The sequence below is a fragment of the Perissodus microlepis genome, chromosome 22 (genome assembly GCF_051167445.1).
Source record: "Perissodus microlepis isolate ML-2025 ecotype Zambia chromosome 22, ASM5116744v1, whole genome shotgun sequence".
Taxonomy (NCBI): domain Eukaryota; kingdom Metazoa; phylum Chordata; class Actinopteri; order Cichliformes; family Cichlidae; genus Perissodus; species Perissodus microlepis.
In genome coordinates this window covers 13802197-13828228 of record NC_140481.1, presented here as the reverse complement: position 1 = coordinate 13828228, position 26032 = coordinate 13802197, and the positions used below count along the sequence as shown (strand labels likewise).

Below are 26032 nucleotides of genomic sequence, written 5' to 3'. Positions count from 1 at the left end.
AGTCGTGAATTTCTCTTATGCCGTTGCTCGGTGCGCTCTGCTTAAGGACACCGCGGTGTTAAAATAAAGCCAATAAACTACATCAGTTGTGCAGACTGCAAATAAGTCACTAAGTAGGTGCACGACTCATTCACGTCGTTGTGTTGGAAGCGTGTCCGCACTGTTTTTAGCGACATCTGGTGGTAGGATCAAGGTACGGCCTGCATGGAAGGCACGGAAAGATGGGCTGAAGTCTGCCATGAGCTGCACAACAGCGCTGCGCAGCTCGGATCCGCTGTGCTACATCGCCATCCTGTGGATGGTAAGATACAGATCTCCATTAAGCCTGTAAATGTGCAGCACATAAATGTACCTTAACTAGTTACAGTTTCTTATATAGATATGTGTATATAACATTACTCACACTGCACTTTATGTACATATGGAAAAAATAATCAGAGTGTATTTACTGTATATAGTAACCATTTGTAAATAGTAGAAAATACTGGTATAGTTTGAGGCTTTTATTATTTGTCCACTATTTTTTCTTACGTACTTATTTTTCTATTTTTTTCTCATATATTTCTCATTCCCTTCTTCTTGTTGACCGTTGTGCTGCTGTAATGTGTGAATTTTCCCAATGTGGGGTCAATGAAGTCTATGTCTTTGTCTAAAAAAAAAATCACATAAACCATTAAGTGAGACGTACAATGAAAATGACATTGAAGAAGCTGTAACGGCAAGACTCAGTTTTATCAATGTCATAACAGTACGGTCGAATATTTCAAAAGCAACATCCCATGAAAATGTTTGTCTTTTGTTTTGTTTTTGAGGGATCTGGACAAGCATCCTTTTTGTGGCTACAGTGGACCACTCCTTAGTGTATCACTCATTTATCAGCTAAAAGCTTCATTGAGATAAAAATCTCTTTTCTAAGAGAGACTATAACCAAGAGGGAAGCAGAAATTACAAAATATCCTTCTGTTGCAAGATGTTTGGGGTTTTCATTTATATGTTTATATGATTGCTTAACATGGCCGTGGTCAGGAGGTATAGTGAGTCATCTACCAACAGGAAGTCAGACATTTGCTTCCTAGGCATGGAAAAAAGCACTAGTATGAATCTATCTGTGTGTGATTGGGGGAATAAGGCTTGTAGTAACACCTGCTATTAAGTACGAGTCCATTTAACATTTATTTTAATAGGATTCAAACATGGACTATACTCTTTAGTCTTTCTGAGGCACTCTTTAGTGAATTTCCTCCTGTGCTTATGTTGTAGAGAGGCCCACTTCTGATTCTGCTTCAAATTTTGGACAGATGGGCTCACATCTTTAAATTCTTTGATATGATACACAATTTATAGTTGAATCAATAGCTGCACACTGCCCAGCTCCTGAGGCAACAAGGAAGCCTCAAACCAAACATTTCCACCGTCGTGTTTCCCAGCTGATATGAGGCTCTTCTCTGGAAAAGCTGTTTTTGGTCTGCAGTAAATATGTCTGTTGTTATTGTGGCCAAACAGTGATATCTCTTATTCACTGATCCAGGATGTGTTATTCCAAAAAAAAAAAAAAAAAAAAAGTTGGTATGTTCAGTAGTAACGTGTACCTTTGCTCTAATGTTCTTTATAGATAGCAAATGCGTTTTCCAGATACGACTCCCATGCAGCTCAGATTTGGTTTTGACAACAACATTAGCGACAGATCCTGGAGATTTCTTTGTGCATTAAACAGTTTTGTTCTTAGGCTGAATTTTCTGGAGCGGTAGGTCACGGAGAAACTGACAGTTATTAGAAATCACTACCACTTGTAGATGATTTTCTTGCAGTGGAATGATTTGATGTTCTTTTTTCCACAGACTACCAGACTCATAAACATCCTCAACCTTTTTCTAAAGACCTGAGAGAGCTTCTTAGACCCTGATGACACGGCACACTTCAGAAGTAAGACAGCTCCTGAACTGGCAGAGGACTAAATTAGACAGTTTATTGTTTATTGGTACTTAATCTGCAAGCCTAATTCCTAATTTTATGGTTCTAAAGTAGTAAAATTTGTACTTTTTCCACATCATTAATCACTTTTCTAATTAAAATCTGCCTTTTTTCTTAAATCCATGTACTGTTATATACTGTTTAAAAGATGATAACGCGAAGTCATTCTGTGCTGCTGGGCTTGGTCTTTGCTGTTGGCTGTGGGCACTTGTGGTTTCTGGGTTCGTGCTGGTTCTCATCGCCACTCTGTGTTCTGATGTTTTGACTCTAGTGATCAGGGGAACTTGATGGAAATGGGGTTGTCCTTACAAACCACCACACTGCTTGTTGTTGCGCCCCTCCCTCGTCCTGCGGAAACCCTGATAAGGATAAGTGGAAGAGGATGGATGGATGGATGGGAGTAGGACACCTGTAAGTACTTTCCTGAAGCCCAAGAAAAAAAGAAAATAAATAAATAAAAGATCTTCAAATGCTTCACTTGTTTGGATATTGTTCAAATAGTAATTTTTCTCATGATGTGCTTCTTTTCCACAGGATAATATCTTCTAAAATGCAAACCTTTCCTTAACAGGAAACATTCAGTATAAAAAGCAATTTATTTCAGCATAAGCTCACGGTGCTCCTAAGGAGCAGAGTTCTGAGATATTGGTTAACAGTAAGAGACACCACCTGCTACTAAAAAGTTGGGCAGGAATGTTTAAGAAACTGCCTCGTGTAATAAAATCCCAATTTGGAAATCCTTATTTTCTCCAGTACGTAAATCAAGAAATAGGACTACATCCAAGTTTTCAATTTCAAGGTTCATGCTGCAAGTAGATACCTCTAGGAAATATCTTGAAACCATTAGTAAGTTCATGAACCCACAAAAACACACATGTTCAACAAAAGCCATAACTAAACTCCATTCTAGGTCAGTCCCATTACCTACAGTGCTACAGCATGGGCCTAAACAGCAAAAGTCAAAAACAGTGCCTCCTACTCAGCTCTTTCCCAAAAGTGAAGCAGCTGTTTTAGTGTTTATGTCATGTGGAAAACGTGTAGTCATCAGGTGCTCCCAGGCCCATCGAAATGTGAATCATATGTCTCCTCTGTGCCTTCAAACAAGCTCACAAACTGTACGCGCATTCAAACAAATGCATTCAGGATCCACATAAAGAAATATGTGAGTCATGTCCCCGAGGTGAGCCAGAGCCAAGTAGTTAAGCACACAGAGCTTCTTCCATAAATGTGTCAGCTAATAAAATTAAAACAGACAGCCAACACACTGCGATGCTCCACCTGAGTAATTAAATGCTTAATGCATCGTTTAATCCTAATCACTGCACCAAATACATATCTTGCGTGCATGTGTGTGTGCGCCTCACAGTTAAGTTCATAGCAAAGTGACAGTCGAGCCAAAGTGAGTCGCTGTGGATTCCAGCGTTACCTCACCAGAAATGTTATTAAACCTCCAAAGATTAGAGCCAATTAAGCTTCCGCGTAATTATCAATCAATCACTGTAGCTGTGACAACACTTAAGGCACTAGAGAAAAATTATTTGGGATATTAAAGAAAAACAGTTTACTTGCAGAGCTATCACCATGCTTTTTTATAACATTTACCTTACCCCAAAGGGAGAAAAAAAATGTATTTCCCTCCACACCACCTCCCATCTGTCCAAATTGTTTTTAATGCTTGCAAACACGGCAACTTTACACCTAACTTTATTATTAATCTACTGCATGAGGTGACATAAATAAACCTCTCTTACAGCAGATATTTTCTCAGCTCAGGTGTAACGTTTTAAATGGCTCTCATTTGGACGTGTCAGTGCCGGAGTGCTGCACACTGGGTCATTGTTATTGATTACTGAGACTGAGGCTTTGTTTACATTATTCATTACACCTGAAATGGCATTTCAGAATGTCTGTGGACATCCTGACACGTGGAGGTAGGGGGGCAATGTGTATTTGTGTCGCAGAAAACATTAGACAACCCTTGTCAAAATTTGGTGCAATGGATAGATTTCTTCCAGCCACCTTTCCCTAAGTCAGATAGCACCGCTAGGGGGCGCCAAAGTTACGTTTTATTAATCGTTTAGCTGGATGGTGATGTTGGTTTAAAAATGCACACGAACCCATTAATATGCACCAATTACAAGTGAATTTAAGATGTTTGAATAGTGCACAATAATAATAACTGTAATGAAGATCATTTTATGCCTATATGCATTTGTACTGTTTTACAGTAATCTCAGCTCCAGCTCTGAGTCTCTCTGTGTTATTTTGGTATAAACAGTTGGACCCTAATCAGATCTGACCTTGTGCTTGTATAATGTACAGTCATGCATTTATGCTGAAGATTCCCTTGCGGCATTAAAGCAACACAATGCTAGCATTTCAACTTCACGTTTTTTGCTATGCGCGGTGCAAGCACACCTAATGAAAGAAACACACACACCTTTGCAGCAGGCTATTTTACATGAAATATGTACAAAGCCACGTTTCCACAGAGCAATACTGGTGTCCTCACTCACAATCAACACTGCACGGGATCTAATGATACAAGCAATTACAGAAATGTCACATGACACATCACACCTGCCCTCTTCTAACCAGTACTTACACTTCCTATCTTTTGTCCTTTCTTTCTTGTCCTTTGTTTCCATTATTCCCACAAAACAAAACCCATCAATTTTTCAATCAAGCAAGTAAGTAGGGCAGCATCTCGCATCTGATCCTGAGCTCACAATCTAATCTGAAACCTGGAGGCTCCTAAATTCAAACCTTTTTTTTCAGAGACTTTCTGATTTGTATACATTTAACAAAGCCACCTTAACACAAGGCTATGGTTTTTCAGGCAGTGTTTGATACCCATGCTGGTACATTAACAGACTGAGGAGCCTGTGCACGCCCCAGATCAGGAGAGACCTGAGGAGAGACAGTCGCCTTAAAGCCAAGCTATGATACAATGTTAGAGATAAGATTATAGTATGGCCATCTAATATGTTTGCAGAGAGATTTTTTCTGGGTAAAGATGTTTCATATTAGAGCAAATGATAACGACAGTGGCTGAATAAGAATGAAGTAATATTACCAGAAACTCACATCCCAAACCCATTGCAAGAGACAGCCCTGCATTCAAAACAGGAATTTTAGACACAAAAAGATTTGGTTGTGCAGAAAATTGCCCCTGACATACATGTAATTCTACATTATATCATCAAACTTTTAATGTGAACAAAAATTCAATAAAGATTGCCGTGTTTCAGTCGATCAAAGTGTAGCTAGTTGTTTACTCCAAGGACATGTAAGATAGCAACACACAAACATCTGTTGATACATTTAAGGGGCCCAAACTAGACACTGGTCATTTGTAACAGAGTCAAAAACAAACAGCTCAAAAATAGAACTTTTAGCAATATGCTGGATTTTATCATCTGATCATATTTTTTTTCTCCCTCCATTCAGTTTATTAACTGCTTATCCAATTTAGGGTCATGGAGCCTATCCCAGCTGTCATTTTTTTTAAGTGCTATCTTAATTTATGACTGATAATTACGGCTGCCAAATACATAACGGCTCATAAGTTTGGAGAATGACACGAGAGCTTATGCTCAGATTCATCAAATAAATTGTAACATTGATAGTAAATAAGCAAAGATATAAGCAAAGTTTTTTTCAAAGTAAAACAATCATTTCGTCTTTTCATCAAATTTTGCAGCATCAGAGCCTGAATGACCTTTGACACTAGATGTAAGCTTATGGAGGTAATATGGTTATGCTTTTCACTCACACTTCTTACAGGCCATGTGGTCAGCTTGTTTCCACAATAGTTCAGTGACACTGAGATCCATTAACTATGTTTGATATTCCTTTTTTGTCCACTGCACTGGACAAAGACACCCAGCTGCTTCTGCTCTTGTATATTTTGTAATAGTTTGGAGCTGTGTATAGGACTATTATCCTGCTGTAAGCAAACAAGTGTCCTAGGAGTATATCATAGAATTAAATAACGTAGCTAGCCTTCTTTTTTATCAAGATCACTTTTATCTTGTACAAATCTCCTACTTTAATCCCACCATATTTATATTAGGCTTTTGACATCAGGCACCCCCACCCCACCTCCTCAGCACATTTTTCTTTTTTTGTTCCACATCTTAAAACCTTAGACAAAGATAGGAATTGAAGGAATTGTCTGTCAGCAAGATGTGCCTGGGGAACCCACACCAACAGGGGGCCCCCAAGAGCGCTTGAAACGTCACAAAAGACATTTTGATTAAATGTATTTCTTGTGCATGTGACATATCAGTAGTACAAGTTCATGCTACTGCTATAATCATTTTTACTGTCAGAGCCAGGGTGATGCTCATGCACAGTGTAAGTATTTGCAAGAAGATTTGTGTCCAAGTAAGTCTCAAAAAATGATTTATCCCCCTGGGGCTAAAAAGAAAAGAAAAAAAATCTGTTTCTGAGAATAATCACATATAAGCAGTTAATCATTAAGACTGGCTAACAGTGACATTAGCTAAACAAGAGCTTTTGGTTCAGTCAAGTTGTAGTGAGCTTAGGTGATGCTGCACGGAAACCACAGGCATTAAAGTTAATAATCTAGTGCTAGCTCTCTATTTAGTTAGCTTCTGTTTAATTTATTTAATATTGTCTGTTTTTACATTTGTCATGTGGCATTCGTCATGTAAAAACGAAAAATTAAATGTAGGTCATTATAAACTCTTGTTGTGCCCTTTTGCACATTTAAAAAAAACCAATTGACTTGTTTTAAAAGGGCACTGTCTGCTCGTTTATTTTATTTCTTTCCAGCACCCTAGAAAAACATGATAATGGTTTATTAGATGCATACTGATCAAGCATGGACAACATATAGTTAATAATGGTGGCACTGAAGTAGGCTGTTGGTGATGAGTTTAGCTGGGGGCGGGGCCCCGAATCAAATTCTGCCCAGACATACAGAGAACCAAGAGTGACATCTTTTAATAATTCATTAAATGTGTCAGGAACTAATTAAAATTGGAAATAAATAATGAATTAATTATGTTATTAATTCAGTGAACTTTGAATTAATTAATTAATTAATTAATTAATTGAATGCGGCATGAACTAATTAAAAATGGAAATGAATAAATAATTAAATATGTCATTAATTAATCAAATTTGGAAAAATAAATAAATAAACCTGTCATTAATGGATTAAAATAGAAAATAATCAATTTCTTAAATCTTTCACTAATTAATTGATGTTGGAAATAAATAAATAATGAATTAATTAATTTTCAAATATGTTGTCGAATTTTCCACATAGGGCCTATTTGGAAAAAGTTCTCTGATGTTTTCAGAGATGTGATGTTTTGTGAAAAGAGCAGCACACCCCGCTGCATGAAGTCTGTAGCCTTTTGGCCCCTTAACTCTTTAGAGCAAGCACATGAAGAAAGCTTTTTGGGTGGGATTATATTCTGGACATGCAACTCCCCCAATTTATTGTTTCTTTGATAAGCACAAGAGATTTCATCTATGCTAAGATAATGAAGACTTTTCTCTAAATGATTAAGGACCTATTTACATTTATGTAGATGTAATCACGTAATGTTTATGTTATGTAATCATGTGATAAACCTGGATGAAGTAAAACAACAGGACGCTGTAATACACAGGTACGATGGCTGCTTAGAGAGCAACAGGACTGCTTTTCTTTCTATGTGACCCAGAACATCTGAGCTAAAATTGAGGTCACTGTATGCGCAAGTAATCCCTATGAGCCAGAAGCTCAGCCTTCAGGCTGCTCTAAATGCCTTGCTTCAGTCAGTATTTGTAATCCTAGGTCTGCATGACGTCACTGAGAGTGAATATTTTGGAAATGTCAGTCACACAGCTCTGGCCGTGAGTATTGGAGCCCCACCTACCAAACCTCCCGTTTAAAAGGGGCAGCCAATTAGAAGAAAGCTGGCTCAAAATAAGCATGACCTTAAAGGGAGAGGAGCTAAAATTGTTTCTTTCAGACAGCACCAAGTGGCAGTACAAGACTAACGAGTATTATTTTGAACTGTGAATCACACAAAGCTACTCTAGTGGAGTACCGGAATAAAAATGTGAAGCGTAATAGGTCCTCTTTAAGATCAGGGAGCAGGCGAAACAAAACTGTGCAATACTTTGTGCCGGTAATCCATTTCCCCTTTAACACCCTGACGTGTTGCCTCCACCCATGTAACGGCAGCCACCTCACTAACCACATCATGAGGTTATAATAACCACATCACATCTATGGCGAATGAGGTGGCGTGAAAATCTAACCTAATTTGGGGAGATACGCGACTGTGTAAGCAGCAGGGTGTCCCCTGAGATGAGGCTCCGATGGAGGGAGCTGTGCGGTGCACTGCTAGCACGCTCTGTGAGCGTGTAATGGTCTTAATTATCATTTAGCACGGCAGCCTCATTGATGACGTATCAGGCCAGTGATGAAATAGTAGAGCAGAGAATAACAGAGGGGAAGAAATTTCAACATATAAAAACTTAAAGGCACGTGCACACACAAACTAGTAGATGACACACTGCTGCGAACCTTACTTAGCAAAATACCCAGAGGTGCAAGGGGAATGCTGCAAACACACACATATATACGCACACACACGTTTCCGCCCAGCTGAGTGACATCTCTCTCTGTGAATTAGTCACGATGAATGATGTGTAACCAGCCATGACTCGTTCTGGCTGGGGAGATAGCTAATTCACTTTGTTTAATTAGTCAAAAAGTAGTAGAGCACACTCCCGCTCTCCAAACATACACTTCCACTGCACACCATCCACCCTATAATGAACCGGTGGAAAACAGACTGTCTGCCAGCATGAGTGATCTCTGACTCTTCATCTCTTTCTGTCTCCCTCTCGTGCACGCACGGAGCGCACACTTCGTCCGCTGCTTTGTGATACCCTCACAGAGATTTCAAGCACTGTCTGAGGATCTCAGCTTCCGAGATGGAGTGCACCTCCTCTGCAGTGGACCGCATGGGGGAGGTCTGCTTACGCTCGGCTGCAGCTTAAGGTTGCTGCAAACAGGGCAGAAGACAAGTTGGTTCCAATGATAACTCATGCAGCCATATCAACACTTCGAGGTACACTGAAGAAGTGAAGCCCCTTGAAGCACTTTAAAGCGAAATTTAGTCATTAAAAACAGTGAAACAGCCATTCTGAGTGTACAGCAATATACCAACTACTGTATACTTTAGCTTAATATAACCTTTACACATATAATATGAGCTGTAATATAAACACCCTACACTACTGTAAATTTAGTATAGAGCTCATTCCTGCTCTCCCCGTAGTAGAAAAAAGTGATCTTCTGCATATTAAAAATGAGCCTTAGATAATCTTGTGACAACATCAGCGTTCAAAAGTTAATATCAGTGAGCCAGTTCCACCTTGCCCTGCTCCACTTTGTTACCATGGAGAGCTCCAATACCCTAAAGACAATAATAAGTGCGTGCACAGCATGCGGCAGAACATAATAAATAGATTTATGCGCAATTGTCACATTTAATACATTTACGGAGCGCGCTAGTGAATTCATTATTACACCATATGTTAATGCAGCTGGGTCCGTGGATTTTAGAGACTGTGTAGGGAGGTCTCCCCCTCCCCACCTCTCTCTCTCTCTCTCTCTCTCACCCTCTCTCTCTCTCGCTGTCTATCTCTCTCTCCTCGTGCGCACAGCGCTTTGAAGTGTAACCAACAACTGCTCTCCCTGAGTCAGTGGTCTAATATATGACAGGAAATATACTCCAGGAGCTCCACGGCGCACATTGTTCTTTGTGGAGCTTGATCCACAGAAGCAGCGTGCCCCGGTGCTCTGGCTGGGAGGTCGCTCACAACTTGTGCTGAGGCCAGTTTAATCGAAAAGCAAAGCGCTGTCGGGGAACAAGGGAGGATCGATCGAGATAGTTACTCCTGACACAAGGGGGAAAACGAGACAATTCAGATGGTAAACGGTTATTGTGAGTAATAGGACGCACAGGAGCGTGTCGCGGGACATACAGCCGGGAGAAGCGGATCTGTTCTCCAAATAGAGATCTATGGAAGCGGGGAGAACCATATGGATACAGACGCCGTCTGCGGGAATGGGCTGCTGATGTACGATAGCGGGTCGGGCATGCACGTTGTGCAGACTGAAACAGGTTGGTTTCGCCTCAGTCAAACTTCAGCAGAATCAGATGTCGAACTGTTTGTTTAGCTGCTAAAATTGAAGCGAATCAGCGGCGCTTACAAGCGGCGCACCGGGAGGCGACGGCAGTTTATTGTGGGGAAACTGCGCTGTAGCATTCACTGCATCTTTTTTGTTATAAGGGATTTTAGTGGTTAGCCTCAAAGAGGCATCTGGGTGAAGGTCATCCCCGATGCTGAGACGGATATTTAAACCTTTGCGTGCACGTGTGTGTGTTTAAAAATATATATTAGTATGGCTACTTTATGTGGCAGTTTCCAGCTCACATTCTCTTGACGTTCACTATGTATGCGAATGTTAGAGCAGTTTGCAGTTATTTAATTGGTGTCTATGAGTACATATAGAAAAAAAAGTTTGTCAATAAAAGTTTAAGGAGAACTGGTATAAGTGACTTTTATTAGCTTACCTTGTGTAGTATTTGATGTTTAAGCGTCTTTATCTCTGTATTAGTGTAAGACCACAGATGGATCCCTTGTGTAATGGAATCAAGAAAGCTGAGGGCTGTGATCTTGCTGTAGACCCTCGCCCTCCTCCTGCTAAGCTGGCTCGAGTGGAGCAACACGAGGGGGGACCCTCGACCCAGGAGAGGAGCAGACAGGGTAGTCCCGTGGCCAAAAACCCCTGCATGGCACAGAAACCCACCACAGCGAGGTCACAGGGAAAGAGCTGGCACAGCAGAGGTACATGGGGTGAAAAGATGAAACCTAGGGTTTGAACCCATATATGTATTTTTTTTAGTTTTACACAGATCTTCTGTGATTATGGCTCAGCTGTGTTATCAAATTAATTGAGCTTATCTCATAACCGTAAATGTGTTTTTTTTAATTTCAGCTAGTTCTGATGCAAATGCATGTATAAAAATACTTTATATAAGTTGATGAATTACTTCTAATTACCCAAATGGTTTGGTGTATGGCATCATGCATGTCTGTCACCGCAGGGAGCCTGCTGCCGGTGTTCTGTGTGGTGGAGCACACGGAAAGCCCTTTGGAAGGAGAGAGGAGAGAAGAGCATGCTGAGTTTGTGTTGGTTAAGAGAGATCTGCTGTTTAACCAGCTGATAGAGATGGCCCTGCTGACACTGGGATATTCACACAGCTCTGCAGCACAGGCAAAAGGTAAAAACACTTGCAGTGCAAAGAAAGCGCCGCTTAAACTCTAAACCTTCCTTATTTTCACCTATGTATGTACGTGTGTTCAGGTCTGATCCAGGTGGGTAGGTGGAACCCGGTGCCTCTGTCCTACGTAACCGACGCTCCAGATGCAACAGTGGCAGACATGCTGCAGGATGTTCACCACGTTATCACACTTAAAATCCAGCTGCACAGGTAGAGAGCAGACAACACTCATATCAGTATGTTTGCCTTCAGGGTCATATCTTTGTCCTGTTTGTGTGAGTTATACATTGCTGCACAAATGTACATTCAGATGAAGTTTACAGTGGTTAAATCACAGATTTTAGTAATGACACTGAGTCAGCATATGCAATACCAGCACTTTGACACCAAATGTACTTTTCCTATTGTTATTTATTTCTTTTTAATATCTTCTATGAAAACAGTGTACTGCAAATAAAGACGGACCTGATATCATTATTGTTATCTGAAGCTTCTTGAGCTTAAGTGTCCTTGTGATTTCTTTATTGCATTAGACAGTACATGTGCTTCAGCATTTAGACAACAATCCATGTTGGTGTCTTCTTGAAGGGATACTACTGAGCTTCTCTGGCTCTGACCGGAGCTTTTTCAGTAAATAACCATGTTGAGAGATTCTAATGAAATATGCCATTAAGTTACATCATGGAAGGTCTAGTAGTGTTTCACTTTGTTGTCAAAGTAAAACACTGCTGAGCTTGAATATACCTTTAAACAGTAATATACTAAAATCATCTAGTTCTTTTTTTTTCTTTGACCTTTGTGTAGCTGTCCTAAATTGGAGGACTTGCCAGCCGAGCAGTGGAGTCACTCGACGGTGAGAAATGCTCTGAAAGAGCTCCTCAAGGACATGAACCAGAGCTCACTGGCCAAGGAGTGCCCACTGTCCCAGGTATACAAAAGAGAGATAATAATCTAAACTGGACTGAAATTAAAAATTAGCATTTAACATGCATGCAATTTAATCTTCTGTGCCCTCTTTGACATGTGGCAAAGAGTAAGCAAAGGGTCCAGTAGTTAGACAGGAAGTCCAGATGCAAAGATAGATAAGGTGTGGGGGCAGAGCACAGGAGGGAGAAACAGATAAAGAGAGATGGTTATCTCCTTAAAAGCCATGCTGCCTGCTTGCTGCCTATCTTGATCCTGTTGATTTTCAGTCCTTTGCTGTTTAGCCTTTTCTGCACTCTGGACTGATTCAGCAATAATCTAAATGTAATATCTTCAATTCTTGTGTGTTTAATTAAGCAAATACAGACACAACTGCAGAAATAATTGTCATTAATCACGCAGTGTTTGGGGAAGGCCTTTTTATGAATATTCATAATTATCAACCTGGTCGATCTATTATTTTGCCCGAGGCGTAGGACATCTACAGTCTGATAGAGGATAACTGTTCACCGTTCTCTACCTCAGATTCCTCTCTTCTCTGCCGTGTTAAAATCTGATACAAGCAAATCCTTCCTCCCCCATCTCTCTTCCTCTCCTATCACTACCTTAACCCCCCTCTCTTGTTTGCGGGAAGCAGATTAAAATAAATATGAGAAGATGAAAGGTGTAATAAGATGTAAAGATTGCACAGGATAGTCTTCAGGGACAAACTGTGTGTGTGTGTGTGTGTGTGTGTGTGTGTGTGTGTGTGTGTGTGTGTGTAAGAGTGAGTGAATGAGAGACAGAGGCATAGTCTCTGATGACCTGTAGTGTTTTGTTTAACTGCACACTCACACACGCATGTATGCATGGATGCATGCATACCCACACAGCTCACACACTGACACTCTCATCTGTCTTTATTATCCTATTTACCTGGGGGTCTTTTTAATAACACAGATCTGAGTTCATTAATATCAGATGTGTGAACAGCTGAGACACCCAAGCCGCCCATAGCAGGAGCTCAGAAAATGTAATGAATTTCTATTGTCTTTTCCCCTCTGTTTCAGAGTATGATATCGTCTATTGTAAATAGCACTTACTATGCAAATGTCTCAGCTGCCAAGTGTCATGAGTTTGGCCGATGGTACAAGCACTTCAAGAAGTCCAAATGCTTCAAGGGTGAGAGAACTCAAAACACACCTGTGAAGTTTTACAGCATGTCTGATACACTCTAGATACTGATTATATGAGCTTTATCCTACTAACAGGCGTCATACACTTTTAGCAGCTTGAATAAAAAGATGAATGCTTCATCATTTTCATTTTATAGGGAAATTTTACAGTGCAGTAGTAGGAAAAAGCTGTTGAACCCTTTAAAATAAGCCGTATGAATTTGTTTTTAGAGATAGCCAAATCCTTGAATAAGTTATTACTATGGACAGATACAATGTTTTTTATCAACTTTTACAAAAATAGTTGTATTCTTCAAAGTAAACCTTTGATCTCGGTTACACACAAACAAAGTTCGGTGCGCTTTGCACATTTGTGACATTACTGTGGTGACAAAAGTTCGCAGGCATCCACCAAAACATGCAATTTAAAAGTGCCCCTTAATTATAATTCAGTACAGGACCTCAATATTACACATACAGCCGAATTATTACCAGTACTCCTCAAGGGATTTGGATAAGATTGTTCAGTGTTGAGTTGGTGGGGTGATGTCAGTGGCTTCTGCTCCTCAAATGCAAAAAAATCTTAGCTTATCTTAGCTTAAGAATCATTAACTGTTCAACAATGTCAACAAAAAAAAAAGAAAATATTGCATGAAAGCAAACTTTATGATAGAAGTGTTGTCTGAAATTGCATGCTATTAGATTAGTACTTAATAAAGTAAAGGTTTCCCACCACTGTAGGTGTCACCAAGACCAGTTTGTGCAAACCGCACAAACCACCTGTCACAACTACTAAACATGTACAATACAGATTAAAAAAAGTCTCTGAATATCTTTGCTATTTAAAGCAAGGACTCAGTAAACATGGAGTCTAATCCTTGAAATATGAATGGAGTACGTCTTAGAACAACTTAACTTATAAATTAAAGATGATCTTGAACAGGAATCATATCAGTTCCCAGACAACACCCATCTACCATCTGGGGCCAGGATGTTGGTGTCAGCTACACAGCTGCAAAGTTTCATGACTGTATTGTACATGATTGTGATGTAACCATGAAGGGACAGGCTCACACACCTGCCAAACCTGCCAAAGTTCCCAGAACTGGCTTTTCTTTTTTATTCGGGATGAGGCTTTACCAGTATGACAAACAGTAAAATACAAAATGCACAACAATAAAAGAACCAGAGCCCAGAGAGACAGTTAATCAATAAATTGTTTATGGAGAACACAAACCACTACTTAGGGCAATAAAAGTGGACTGTATTCCAAAGTGAAACCATGATCCCATGGGTGGAATACAGTGGAGGGAGTATTATGATACATCAAGATGCTTAACTAGCTACAAAATGGCTTCAAATGAAGAAAATCTATCTTCTGGTCCAGTCTAAACTTAGGCTTAAACCTAACAGAGATGCCAGTTGATGACCTGAAGAAGCTTATTGTGTTTTTCTTTACTTAAACTTGCGATCATATATGACCTGGTGACCAGATATTGAAGAAAACCTGGGTTCACCCACTTTTTCCTGCCACAATATAAATCATCCTGTGACTTGGAGATGTTATTACCACTTGAACAATGAGTAAAAAATAGTCCTGCCTCTTCTTTCCTTGTCCTTTACCAGACATTGACAACTTTTCTGACCAGTCCTCACATATGACCCTCAGCCAGCCAGCCACTGGTACCCCAGCTGACCAGAGCTCAACTCTCCTTTTCCCTCGTGGAGCGGTTGCCAACATATCCAACTGCCCACCCCTCAGTCTGCGCCCTCCTGGGCTGGTAACCCAGCCTCTGAGCTCCCAAATGGTCAACCAGCAGCTGGTGATGGCCCAGTTTCTAAACCAGCAGTATGCTGTTAGTCGCATGCTTGCTGGCCAGGGTTTGGCATCGTCACCACAGCAGTATCTGAACCATCCCCCTGTAGGGAGGGCTCCTGCCAAGGTCTTCTCTAAAGCTCCTGATCCCCAAGCCCTGCAGCAAGTGCAGTGCGGCCCGGGTGGAAGCTCTTCTGCCGGACTGCAAAACCAGACCTCGGCTGCGTCTTCCGCTGGACCATCAGAGGTGCCGATTGACATCTACCAGAACGTGAGGGAGGAGCTCAAGAGAGCAGGCATCTCCCAAGCCGTCTTTGCCCGGGTGGCATTTAACAGGACCCAGGTATGGTTGCAGGAGAGAGCAGAATAAAAGATGCTGAAATCGAATTTTAAAGCAGTTTTCAACTCTTTGGTGGTGATTAGGTTGCTCGTGCTCTGGTGCTGCGGTGATAGCTAAGTGTGTTCTGTGAATATGTGAGTGTGAGATGGTTTGCACACTGGCATGGCCTTTGCCGTAGTGCCTCCTCCCCCTTGTGCATGTGTGTTTGTATGCGTGTGTGAGTGTGTGTTTGTGCCAGCTCTCTGCGGCACAAAGCCGGTGCCAGCACTGAAGCAGCAGCTGGGCCAACTAATCACAACCCCTCAGAGAACTGCTGCCTCCCTCTCTACCTCTATATCTCGCTGTCCATCTCACCACCTTTCACTCTGGCAGCCCTTCTATTCATTTAATCTCTAACCCCCATGGTCAATCCATCTATATTTAATCTCTCCCTTACTTTGTCCATTGGTCTCCTTCATTTTGTATCCATATCTCCCTCTACTATCGCCTCCTCTCTAACACTAAAATGCTTTGTTGTCTGTGTCCATCATCTTATATTCACTAGTGTGCCCACAGAAATGGGGCTCAAAGGACCGGCTAAGCCCGTTGTTATTATTATTATTACCTTCATTATCATTTTCATCACAATAAGCAGAGTTAGTTATTATCCACCCCCATGTTTCCCTGTTGCCAAGTCCAAGGTGCTCTGGTGCCAGCCATACAAGTTGGGCACGATGCCAAAACGTCATCTAAAAGCGAGGGAAGCATTTGTCATTTGACGACTGACATCAAGCCTCCATCTCTTCAGAAGGCAGGGTTTGCTGGGCAGCTCCAACCACAATCTATTATTTGAATAAGAAGGCTGTTTCCTCTAAAGCCATTTCTCTGCCAGTGTGAAATCTGATTTCCTTTCAGGGAAGGAATCCCTGAAATTTGCATGTGGTGTTTGAACGCTTCCCTGTATAGACAGATACAGACAGAATAATGCTAGATGTACAGGCGAGCAGCATGCTAAGCACTGACTAGAAGCTGGCTGTGAAACCCTAAACTGCAAGGTTTTGTCAAGATGCCACTGAATAGGATTCAGAGTTGGATACGAGGCTATTGCTAAATTCCTTTAGTTTCACAAGAAACTTTATATTTATCATCTTTAAATGAAGACAGTGAAAGAATACATAATATTTCACGAGACCTTTTCCATTTGTGGTTCCTGAGAGACTGGAGCTTTTAATACCTGACCTGAATCATTTTGTTTGTGAAAGCTGAACATTCAACATGAAGGAAAAGAATTCAGGTTTATGAGTTCATATAGCTTTAAAGCAGAATTACAATATCTGTCATCCCTCTGTACAACTGAATGCTTACTTTTCCTCTGCTTCAAAGAAATGTTGCAGTTTGGAGTTAGATGAGATTATCAGTATTGCTATCATATTTGATGAGGTCATTACTGATTGTTATTTTAACTCAGTAGTTCTTCTGGCATAAACCTTTTCAGAAAATGTCTATCTACCGTTAAGAATGAGAAATGATCCATAAGTAATTCTAGAAGAATAAAGGTCAGCATCACAGCACTGGTGAAGACTTGTTTCTTGTTTTCTATCATATATGGTGATCATCGCTAACCATTTCTCACTTGAAGGTTGAGATATTATCTTAAGTTGCCGCTTGTTTTAAATTATGTGAGTTTTGAATAAACTGAAGAAAGCAAAGTTGGTGTCCCTTAAACAATTTTTATACCACTAACATCATGTATGTTATACATTACTATATATAGATTGACCTAGAAAGGATGTGCTGCTAGGACATGTACTAACATGTACTTGAGAAGCCAGATGGCAATCCTGTGGAGGTAACAATGTGCGGTAGAGAGGGCAGTGGACTTTTTGACCAGATTGTATAACACAATCTTGGAGGATGAGAGGATGCCTCAAGAATGGAGAAGAAGTGTGCTGGGACCACTTTTCAAGGAAGAGAGAGTACGTGAGTGAATGACAGGGAGACAGGTGGAAAGGTGAACATGCAAGGAGCAGACTTAGAGGTAGATGAGTTTAAATACTTGGGGTCAACAATCCAAAGCAACGGACAACGCAAAAAAGAAAGTGAGAAGAAGTGTAGGCAGGATGGCTCTGGTGGAGATGAGTGTCAGGGTTGTGACAGAAGGATAGCAGCAAGAGTGAAAAGGAAGGTTTACTAGATAGTCATGAGACCTGCTGTGATGTATGGTTTGGAGACTAGCAAAAAGACAGGAGGCTGAGCTGGAGGTGGCAGAATGAAGATGTTAAGATTTCCATTGGGAGTGACCAGACTGGATAGGGTTAGAAATTAGTACATCACAGGGACAGCTCTGGTTGAGCAGTTTGGAGACAAAGTTAGAGAGGAAAGGCTGAGATGGTTTGGACATGTGCAGAGATGGGATAGAGGACATAACGGACAAAGGATGTTGAATACTGAACTTCCAGGCAGGAGGAAAAGAGGAAGTCCTCTGAGGAGAGGACATTCACAAGGTTGGTGTGACAGAAGAGGATACTAAGGATAGGGTGAGATGAAGATGGTCTGCTGTGGTGACCCCTAAAGGGAGCCGCTTATAGAAGAAGGAAAAAAAGCCATCACAAGTATCAACTTACGCTGATTATTCTGTGTGTTTATCAGGGCCTACTCTCTGAGATCCTGCGAAAGGAGGAGGACCCGAAACACGCCTCCCAATCTCTGCTGGTCAACCTACGGGCAATGCACAGCTTCCTGCAGCTCCCAGAGGCTGAGAGGGAGCGCATATACCAAGAGGAGAAGGAGAGAAGTCTGACTGTATTCACACCCAGCTGCAACAACACGCCACCGAGGTCCTCACAGGTCAGCCAGCAAAAGACTGAAAGACATGAAAACAAAAGTCTTGTAAACCAGCTGTGAAAGGTTAAAGTTGTTCATAAAACAGCATTGAAATATTCAAGTGTGAGTTCTGTCACTTGGCTCAACTATGCCTGTGTTAGCTCTCAAAGTGGAGCATTTTCAAATAAAAAAAACATAAAAACCTTTGCCTGTTATCTGTTTCATAGTCCTCCTATTGCCCATTACTTTGTATTTAAACCCGGTTTTCCTTCTTGTTTGCTTCTTTTTAGTCAAGACTGTCCCCAGTTGCAGCAGACAGAGGACTGCGGACAGACAGCTGCGTTCTCAATGTCAGCGCCTCTATCTATGAAGAGATCCAGCATGAGATGAAGAGAGCCAAAGTGTCTCAGGCGCTGTTTGCAAAGGTTGCCGCTTCCAAGAGCCAGGTACTTTGCTTCTTGTTAGTTTAAATCTGAGCATACAAACCACCCAATCGTTTCTATCGCTTGATGAAATGCTCAATTTTAGCATTCATTTATGACTCCATCGCCTCAGTTAAAGCAGCGATGGATACCGTGTGTGGAGGAAAGCCCAGATAATCAACCAGCAGCTGTACTCTGCAGAGGACTATCATCAGTGCATCAGACTGCTATTGTGTCCTAAATTATCGCTTTAATAGTCACCATACACACATACACACCACTCGCTTGTGCACACAAACATACAGTAAGAGCACATGCAAGTAAAACGTAATCGCGCGCACAGAGACACAGCAACACTAATACAAATACACACACACAAGCACGATTTGAGTGTTTATTGTTCTCATTTTTATGGCGGCCCCATAAGCTTGTTATTGCCTTTTGTTTTGAGGATAATTTCCCTTCATGGAATGGGAGGATTTTAGCTGTCTCATTTTCTCTTCCTCTCGAGCACATCTCCAATTTTTAGCTTCTTTCTTGCTTGCTTTCTTTTTTCTTTTCTTTCTTTCTTTCTTCTCCCATATAACTCCCTCTTCTTTCTACTCATCATCAAGATGTTTGGAGGTCATTCAGCGGTCATGCCAGTACAGCCAGGTGGTCCAAAACCCCTGAGGTTCTTTGACTGGCTTCCATTTTTTTACCTTACTTTCTTTAACCCCCACCCCTATTTCCCTTTATTCTCTCACACTCTCTCTATCTTTTATCCCCCACCCCACCCCCCGTATTACTCGGTTGTTTGGCAGGCAGAGCCATGCAGCATCTCCCTGTTCTATCTGCACTGTGCATCTGGATGGCATTGTGTGCTAGAGTTGGGCTACAGCCAGGTGTGTGTGTGTGTGTGTGTGCGCGCGCACGCGTGTGAGCATATCAGCTTGCTTGCAAACATAATCATCCTCAGTTCATGAATCTGAAACTAGCTTGGCTTTACGTTCCTCAATCTGTCACTCACAAGTTTCTTCCTTCGTGATACACAAACAATTCATGCTGATAAGAAAATCTTGCTATAATCTTCAGATTATCTGGCAGATCCCAAATTTTTTTTTTGATTTTGTATGTATATTGAGAGCACACTGAACCAGTTTGGAGTCAATGTATAGAGAAAGTTATTGTGAATTCGTTTTTTTTCCTTTGGTCAATCCCTTTCACTGTATGTAGGGTGCCAACATACATAAGCAAATTAAATGTAAGGCTGCAAATGCTGTCGCTAAACATGCATCTTCAAATTTCTGCTGGCAGTCTACAAGGCTTAAACTGAACCCCAGCTTAGCCTCTTTTTTAATGTGTGAGTTTACTCATGTTCTGCAACCTTTAAATTACCTTTTTTATCTTATCAGTCTGCTGTACTGTACTGTAAGCATTTTAAAATAGACATAAACAGCCTGAAAGGGGTTGTCAAACATAACAGCATAGTCATATTGATATGGTCACGTTGTGTGATCTAAATGTGTCATTGGGGAGAAAACAGCAGCACTTTGTGCTGGAAATTTTTCCAGTGACATGACTAAACACATTGAAACCAATCCTAACTGAATGTAAGGCTGCTTATTCCCTTGCTCTTTATTAGTAAATGTGCTTTTAAGATATTTTAAGAGTTGTTAAGCAACTGTAGCCACCTTGTGCATATGCACATATTTCCTGTAGGGATGGTTGTGCGAGCTGCTGCGTTGGAAGGAGGAACCCAGTCCAGAGAACCGGACACTGTGGGAGAATCTGTGCATGATCCGCCGGTTCCTCAGCCTGTCCCAGAATGAAAGAGATGCCATCTACGAACAGGAGAGCAGCAACATGACTGCACAACAGCACTGCATTGACAGGTTCACCCTGCTCAGCAATGACAATACATTGGTAAGACTTCCAAAAGTGACGAACATTATTATCAACAGACACTCTAACTTCAGTAGATCTTGCTTGAGAAGAAAACTATTATGTATTAGAGTTTTAAACAGCTATATACATGGCAGAAAACACTTGAGGTTAAGGTGTACTGACTTTAATTTTGTAATTTAAAAAAGTTATGGATAAAAAGTTATCAGAAATCTGAAAGTGAATACATCACATTGAATGCCAATAGATCTCTAGGGCGTGCAATGGAAAAGCAGCAGAGTAATGACAGCTAAATGCCAGAGATGTCAGAAAAAAAAGATGATTACCACATTAAGCAATGATCCGTGAGGCTGATTAGTTATTTTTCTTTCCCTTCCATTGCTTGTGCATGGATTGATGGCTTGATTATAGCACAAACTCAAAGATAAAATGGTTGCATACCCTTCTGTTTGTGAACATACAGCCCACTGCCTAGCATATCATTGCATCATTGCCCATGTAGTGTTGACAAGAAAAGTCAACACCACATGGGCAAATTCAGATCCTGATGTGCATTTGCAGACATCAGTTCTGGGTGGCTGCACTGCAGATCACCTCACATGTGAACACTAAGGAGATTAAGATCAAACGGTCTCCACTACCCTTGATTTCACACCAGCCCAGATCATCATGTCCTGTGCCTTTGCTCATATAGCAGCAAATCTGTGTATAAACTCTGCAGATTCAATTAGATATGGTAAAAAAACACAAAAACAAAACACAATGGATGCGTGTGCATGTTAAGTAGTAGTTTAATTTTAACATAAAAGGTGACATTTATTGAGTGAAACAGTCTCTGTTGACTTCACTTTATTTCATTCACAACTATTTAAAGTCAAACATAGTACTGCTCACACTCAAAACTAGAAAAATTAAAATACTAACCTTTTTGCTCTAATCACTTCTAATTTCTCTCATCAGTACCAACGCAGCTCTTTGATGCCACAGCAACACCATCTACAACCCCATCAACCCCTTCAGCCCGAGGCAGGACCTCACCTTTCCCCGACACAACCCTGCGCTGCATCGCCAGCCGAGTCTGATGCTGGTGGTGCCTGGCAGCACTTGAGAGTACATTTGCAGGGCAGAGGCAGCAGCAATGGTGAGAGAGGGGACAGTAAAGAATGGGTTGAGGGTGGAAGAGAAAACAGGGACAGTTTGGGTGGGGACTGGGGTTGTGCTGGAACCGTGAGGGACAGAGGTGCAGAAAACAGCGAACAGGTATGGGATGGAAATATAGGGAAGGAAGGCATAGATGACATCACGAGAGATGGCAAAAAAGGGAAGGTTAAGGAGAAGCTGTCTGTGAAGTGGCCCAACATGAAGAATGAGGAACAGTGTAGGGCTGGGGTTTGTTCAGAGACAGATAATGAGGTCGAAAGTTACAAGGAGGTCCAATGTCAGGGGTTAAATGTGTCCAGAGATGCCCTCGGTATCCTGCAAAGTTTCATCAAGGACGTGGGCCTCAACCCAGACGAGGAAGCGGTCCACACCTTGTCTGCCCAGCTGGGCTTACCTAAACATATAATTCGCAACTTCTTCAATAGCCAGGACCAAGGACAAAGCCAAGACTACAGCCCAAAACACAGTTGCGACCACAAGCATTGCTGCACAGACCCAAACATCTTGCAGGCTAATGTGACTGCACAGGAACTGGAAGAAGGTGGAAAAACTGAAACAGAACAAAAGGAGGAGAACTCAACAGGAAGAAATGAAACAAGTGAGATGACTGTATTAAAAGAATCGGATGTTGGCACTCAAACTATTCCCCCTATGAAGGAAGAGCAGGAGAGCTACATTTAACCCGCATACATCCAGTAACATACAGCAGCTTGGACAAGCCATACTTACCATTTAGACCCAGGACCGGGTGCTTCTCCTCTCCGAAACATAGCAACTTCGGTGCAAATGCTTCTCACTTAAAATATTGCTCCAGTCCAGAGTCACAGCGTGTTGGTATTTATGTGTTTATAGGCTTGCATTGTTACACACTGTGGAAAGACTAATAAAATACTGTGTATACCACAGCTTTCATAACCAGAGACTTAAGTTATGTAATTACATAGAAAGCTGTACTGTGATTTGAGGATTCTTGATGCACTTGAGACAGTTTACTGTGACTGAACTTTAGTACATAGTTTCCATGTATAGTTATATTTCTGGGTGGAGTGCTGGGAACCAATACAATGAGCCTCAGATTACATATCTCTATTTAAAAAGAGTAAGTGTAGTTGGTTGACTGACATTTTTGAAAAACGGCCATACCAGAAATGCCTTGAAGAGAGTGGCACTGCCAATCATGTTGTTCTTTTGTTTTTTTTAGGTGTATCTTCACCATTTTTGTTTTAACTGTGCTAACCGTGCTTTGTGGTTTGGCTTTTGTCTGAGTCGTTTACTCTTTACCTCATAAATTTCACTGTTCATGTTTCGCTCTTATTAAATAACAAGTTTCCTGTTGTCGTTTTAAATTAAATACTTATTGGGAAAGGACTGGGATCATGTAACACCCATAGTATGTTACTAGCCACATGATGACATTAAACAATATGTCATCTTACAAACTTCAAGTATAATCATTTGGAAGAAGTTATTTTCTAGGGACAGATGCTGATGATGACATTAAATTGGTAAAAAAAAAAAAAAAAAAAGCCAGTGTCAATATTCTTTATATATAAATTGTATATACAGACATGTGACAAAGAAAGTTTGTGTACTGGCCCACTCTTGTTTACAATGTTGATTGAGTTTATTGAAGTTTGCACTTTTGCACAACTCTCCTAAGGTCCTACCTCATCATTTTAATCAATTATTGAGGTCTGGACTTTAACTGGGTTATTCCAACACATTTCCTTTTTCAGCTATTCTGTTGCAGTTGTGGGATTATTGTCATGTTGCGAGATGCAATTTTTGCCAAGTTTAAGCGGTAGGAAAGATGGCCTCACATTCGACTCTATAATACTTTGATATACAGAGGAATTTGTGGTCAACTCAGTGGCTACAAGGTGTCCAGGTCTTGTGGCTACAAAATAAGCCCAAATCATCACCCCTCCTCCACCATGCTTGACAGTTGGTACAAGTTGTTTGTACTGATGCACTGTGCATTATGGCCAGACATCTCTACTTTAGTCTCATCAGTCCAAAGAAGTCTTGTGGTTTGTTCTTTGCAAAGCTAAGCTGTGCCTTTTTAGAGAGAAGAGTCTTTCTCTTGGCAACCCTTCCAAACAAGACATACTTGTTCAGTCTTTTTTTTCCAATTTTTCCCTGCTAACAGAGGCCTGTAGAGTCTGAGACGTAGCTCTTGGGTTTTCTGCAGTTTTTCTGAACATTGCACAGTCTGACCTTGGGGTAAATTTGCTGGGAACAATGTGTCATTTTGTTAACTCACACACACGAATGCTCCAGACTGGCAAACTGCTAAAAAATTCTGCTTTTATAGAGGTGCTCACATTTGCTGATGATCAGTTAATCAAGTGCATTTGATTATCAGTGGGGTCTTTGTTTACTAACTATCCAGCATTGCATTTTACTTAACAGCCTAACACAGAGACACACTCCGCTCCAAACAGTGTTGAGACTACTGTAAGGTGTAGTAACACCACTTCTAAGTTGCCATATGCATAATTTTCTTCATTATGTTCTGCAAGAAAAAAAAAGGTATTGTGTTGTCACACATCACTAAATTTACATGATAATGCTGATATATCTCTGATGGGCCGATACTGGCCAATAACATCAGCCAAAAGATGGACAGGCTCCATAAACAGTGACTTTTGAATTTACAAAGAATAATACAGGTTTAACTACAGAACCTATTGAGCCACTAAATACAATAAAGGACAAATAACCAATCAGAATGGTATCTAAAATGTCTGTACTTGAAATGGTGCAATGTTTATTCCTATATCTCAAGATTGTCCAGTATCAGGCTTATCATTATATGCTAACGAATGAATAAGTTTTTTTCTGAAACAGTGTACACATAGAATTTCTATTCATGTTTGAATCTGTAAATCTCTCAAAATATACAGTCAATATTTTAAAACTCTTTTAAAGTTTAGTTCTCATTTTATTCTTCCCATAGAGTGGGCTGCAAGTGTGCGCAGTGTTTAAAGTTTAGCTCTGAAAGAAAGACTGTGAACAGAGTGTATATTTTAAAAAAGAAATTTGGAAAATGTTTAACTTTAACTGTTTCATTATGGAGTGCCAAGAGTGACAAAATGAATGAATTAGATACACCATTAAATAATTAATTAAATGTGTCAATAATTAATTAAAATTGGAATTAATTAATTAAATATTGATGACACATTTAATTAATTATTGACATATTTAATTCATTATTTATTTGTTCGCATTTTAATTAATTATTGACACATTTGATTAATTATTTATTGATGTATTTATTTAATTCATTTTAGCAGTCCTGACCTCTGGCTGTTCATGAATTAATTTTATCTGTCAGCCTCACCCATCAAACTCAGGGGACAGCGTTAACGCTGCCACTGCAGCTTGTCTAACATCTGATTGGTTACAGCGCAAAGTAAGGTCGATCCTAGATAATCGATTGCTATGAACTGGTGGTAGTGTGGACTTGGGGCAGCTTGGGATCCCAGAATGCATTTCAAATCCCAAGCAGCAATGGTGCCGGTGCTCTAAACTGTAGGTAAAGTTTTAAAATACCCTGTTTTTCTGTCACCAACTACACTTTTAATGTTTTAGCCGCGAATGTAGTGGAGTAGTCTTCACATGCCTGGTCAGCTTGTCACAGGACACAGACACTGTAATTGCTGACCTCATATCAAATGTGTACGTAGACTCAGGAATGTGTTTTAAATGAGCATCGTGCTGTACTAAAATCTCTGCGCAAACAGTGCCTGGCATTGTCACGGGAACATGCGTGTATTAATACATTTATTAAATGTATAAATGCTATTATACTTGATTCTAATCTGCTGCTGAGTGTCTTACACTGATGGAAATGCAGATAACATAGAACATGCAAGAACACCTGTTCAGCCAATCACATTCTTTCCACTTTGATCTGCAACAAACTGAAGCGTTGATCTCTTTTACAGCAGTGTTGTGTTAGACTGCTATATTTTTGTGTTCTTTTTACTGTGGAGTTCACGTCTCTGGAATAGTTGGCAGTAATAAGGATGATTTTCTGTAAAAGAATATCGATATGACCCGTGAATTAAATTCGTAGATGACCGTTAGATTAGTTTGATGCTGCCGACACTTTCATGTGACCGAGCTGGGAAACTCGGGGTTAACTTAGAGAGCTGAAGATATCCTGGATATGCTGACCTCGCTCCATGGTGTATGTCGTGTTTTTTAATAAAACATCAGTAGTA

At 40.6% G+C, this 26032-nt stretch overlaps 1 protein-coding gene across 3 annotated transcripts; it reads left to right on the top strand.

Moving 5' to 3' along the window:
• The first annotated feature begins 14 nt into the window (after nucleotides 1-14).
• Nucleotides 15-26032, top strand: satb1a (SATB homeobox 1a). Of its 3 annotated transcripts, XM_084918955.1 has the most exons (13): nucleotides 15-301; nucleotides 1839-1923; nucleotides 2243-9074; nucleotides 10631-10860; nucleotides 11121-11297; nucleotides 11381-11507; nucleotides 12102-12225; nucleotides 13271-13382; nucleotides 15002-15534; nucleotides 18160-18357; nucleotides 18624-18779; nucleotides 20457-20660; nucleotides 21600-26032. In XM_084918955.1, the coding sequence occupies exons 4-13, from the start codon at nucleotides 10644-10646 to the stop codon at nucleotides 22479-22481; spliced, it is 2730 nt and encodes a 909-aa protein (XP_084775081.1). In that variant the 5' UTR covers nucleotides 15-301; nucleotides 1839-1923; nucleotides 2243-9074; nucleotides 10631-10643; the 3' UTR covers nucleotides 22482-26032. The 3 variants fall into 3 exon arrangements, with proteins under 3 accessions (XP_084775081.1, XP_084775079.1, XP_084775078.1); XM_084918953.1 differs by lacking the exons at nucleotides 15-301; nucleotides 1839-1923; nucleotides 2243-9074 and adding an exon at nucleotides 9090-10133; XM_084918952.1 differs by lacking the exons at nucleotides 15-301; nucleotides 1839-1923; nucleotides 2243-9074 and having other exon boundaries at nucleotides 10140-10860.

What these genes read in the sequence shown, in the direction of transcription:
- satb1a (XM_084918952.1), top strand. Translation starts at nt 10,602, where the DNA reads ATGTTTAAGCGTCTTTATCTCTGTATTAGTGTAAGACCACAGATGGAT. An exon ending in CTCTGCAGCACAGGCAAAAG is followed by an intron (nt 11,298 to 11,380) that starts GTAAAAACACTT and finishes ACGTGTGTTCAG; the next exon opens with GTCTGATCCAGGTGGGTAGG. An exon ending in TTGCCGCTTCCAAGAGCCAG is followed by an intron (nt 18,780 to 20,456) that starts GTACTTTGCTTC and finishes TATTTCCTGTAG; the next exon opens with GGATGGTTGTGCGAGCTGCT.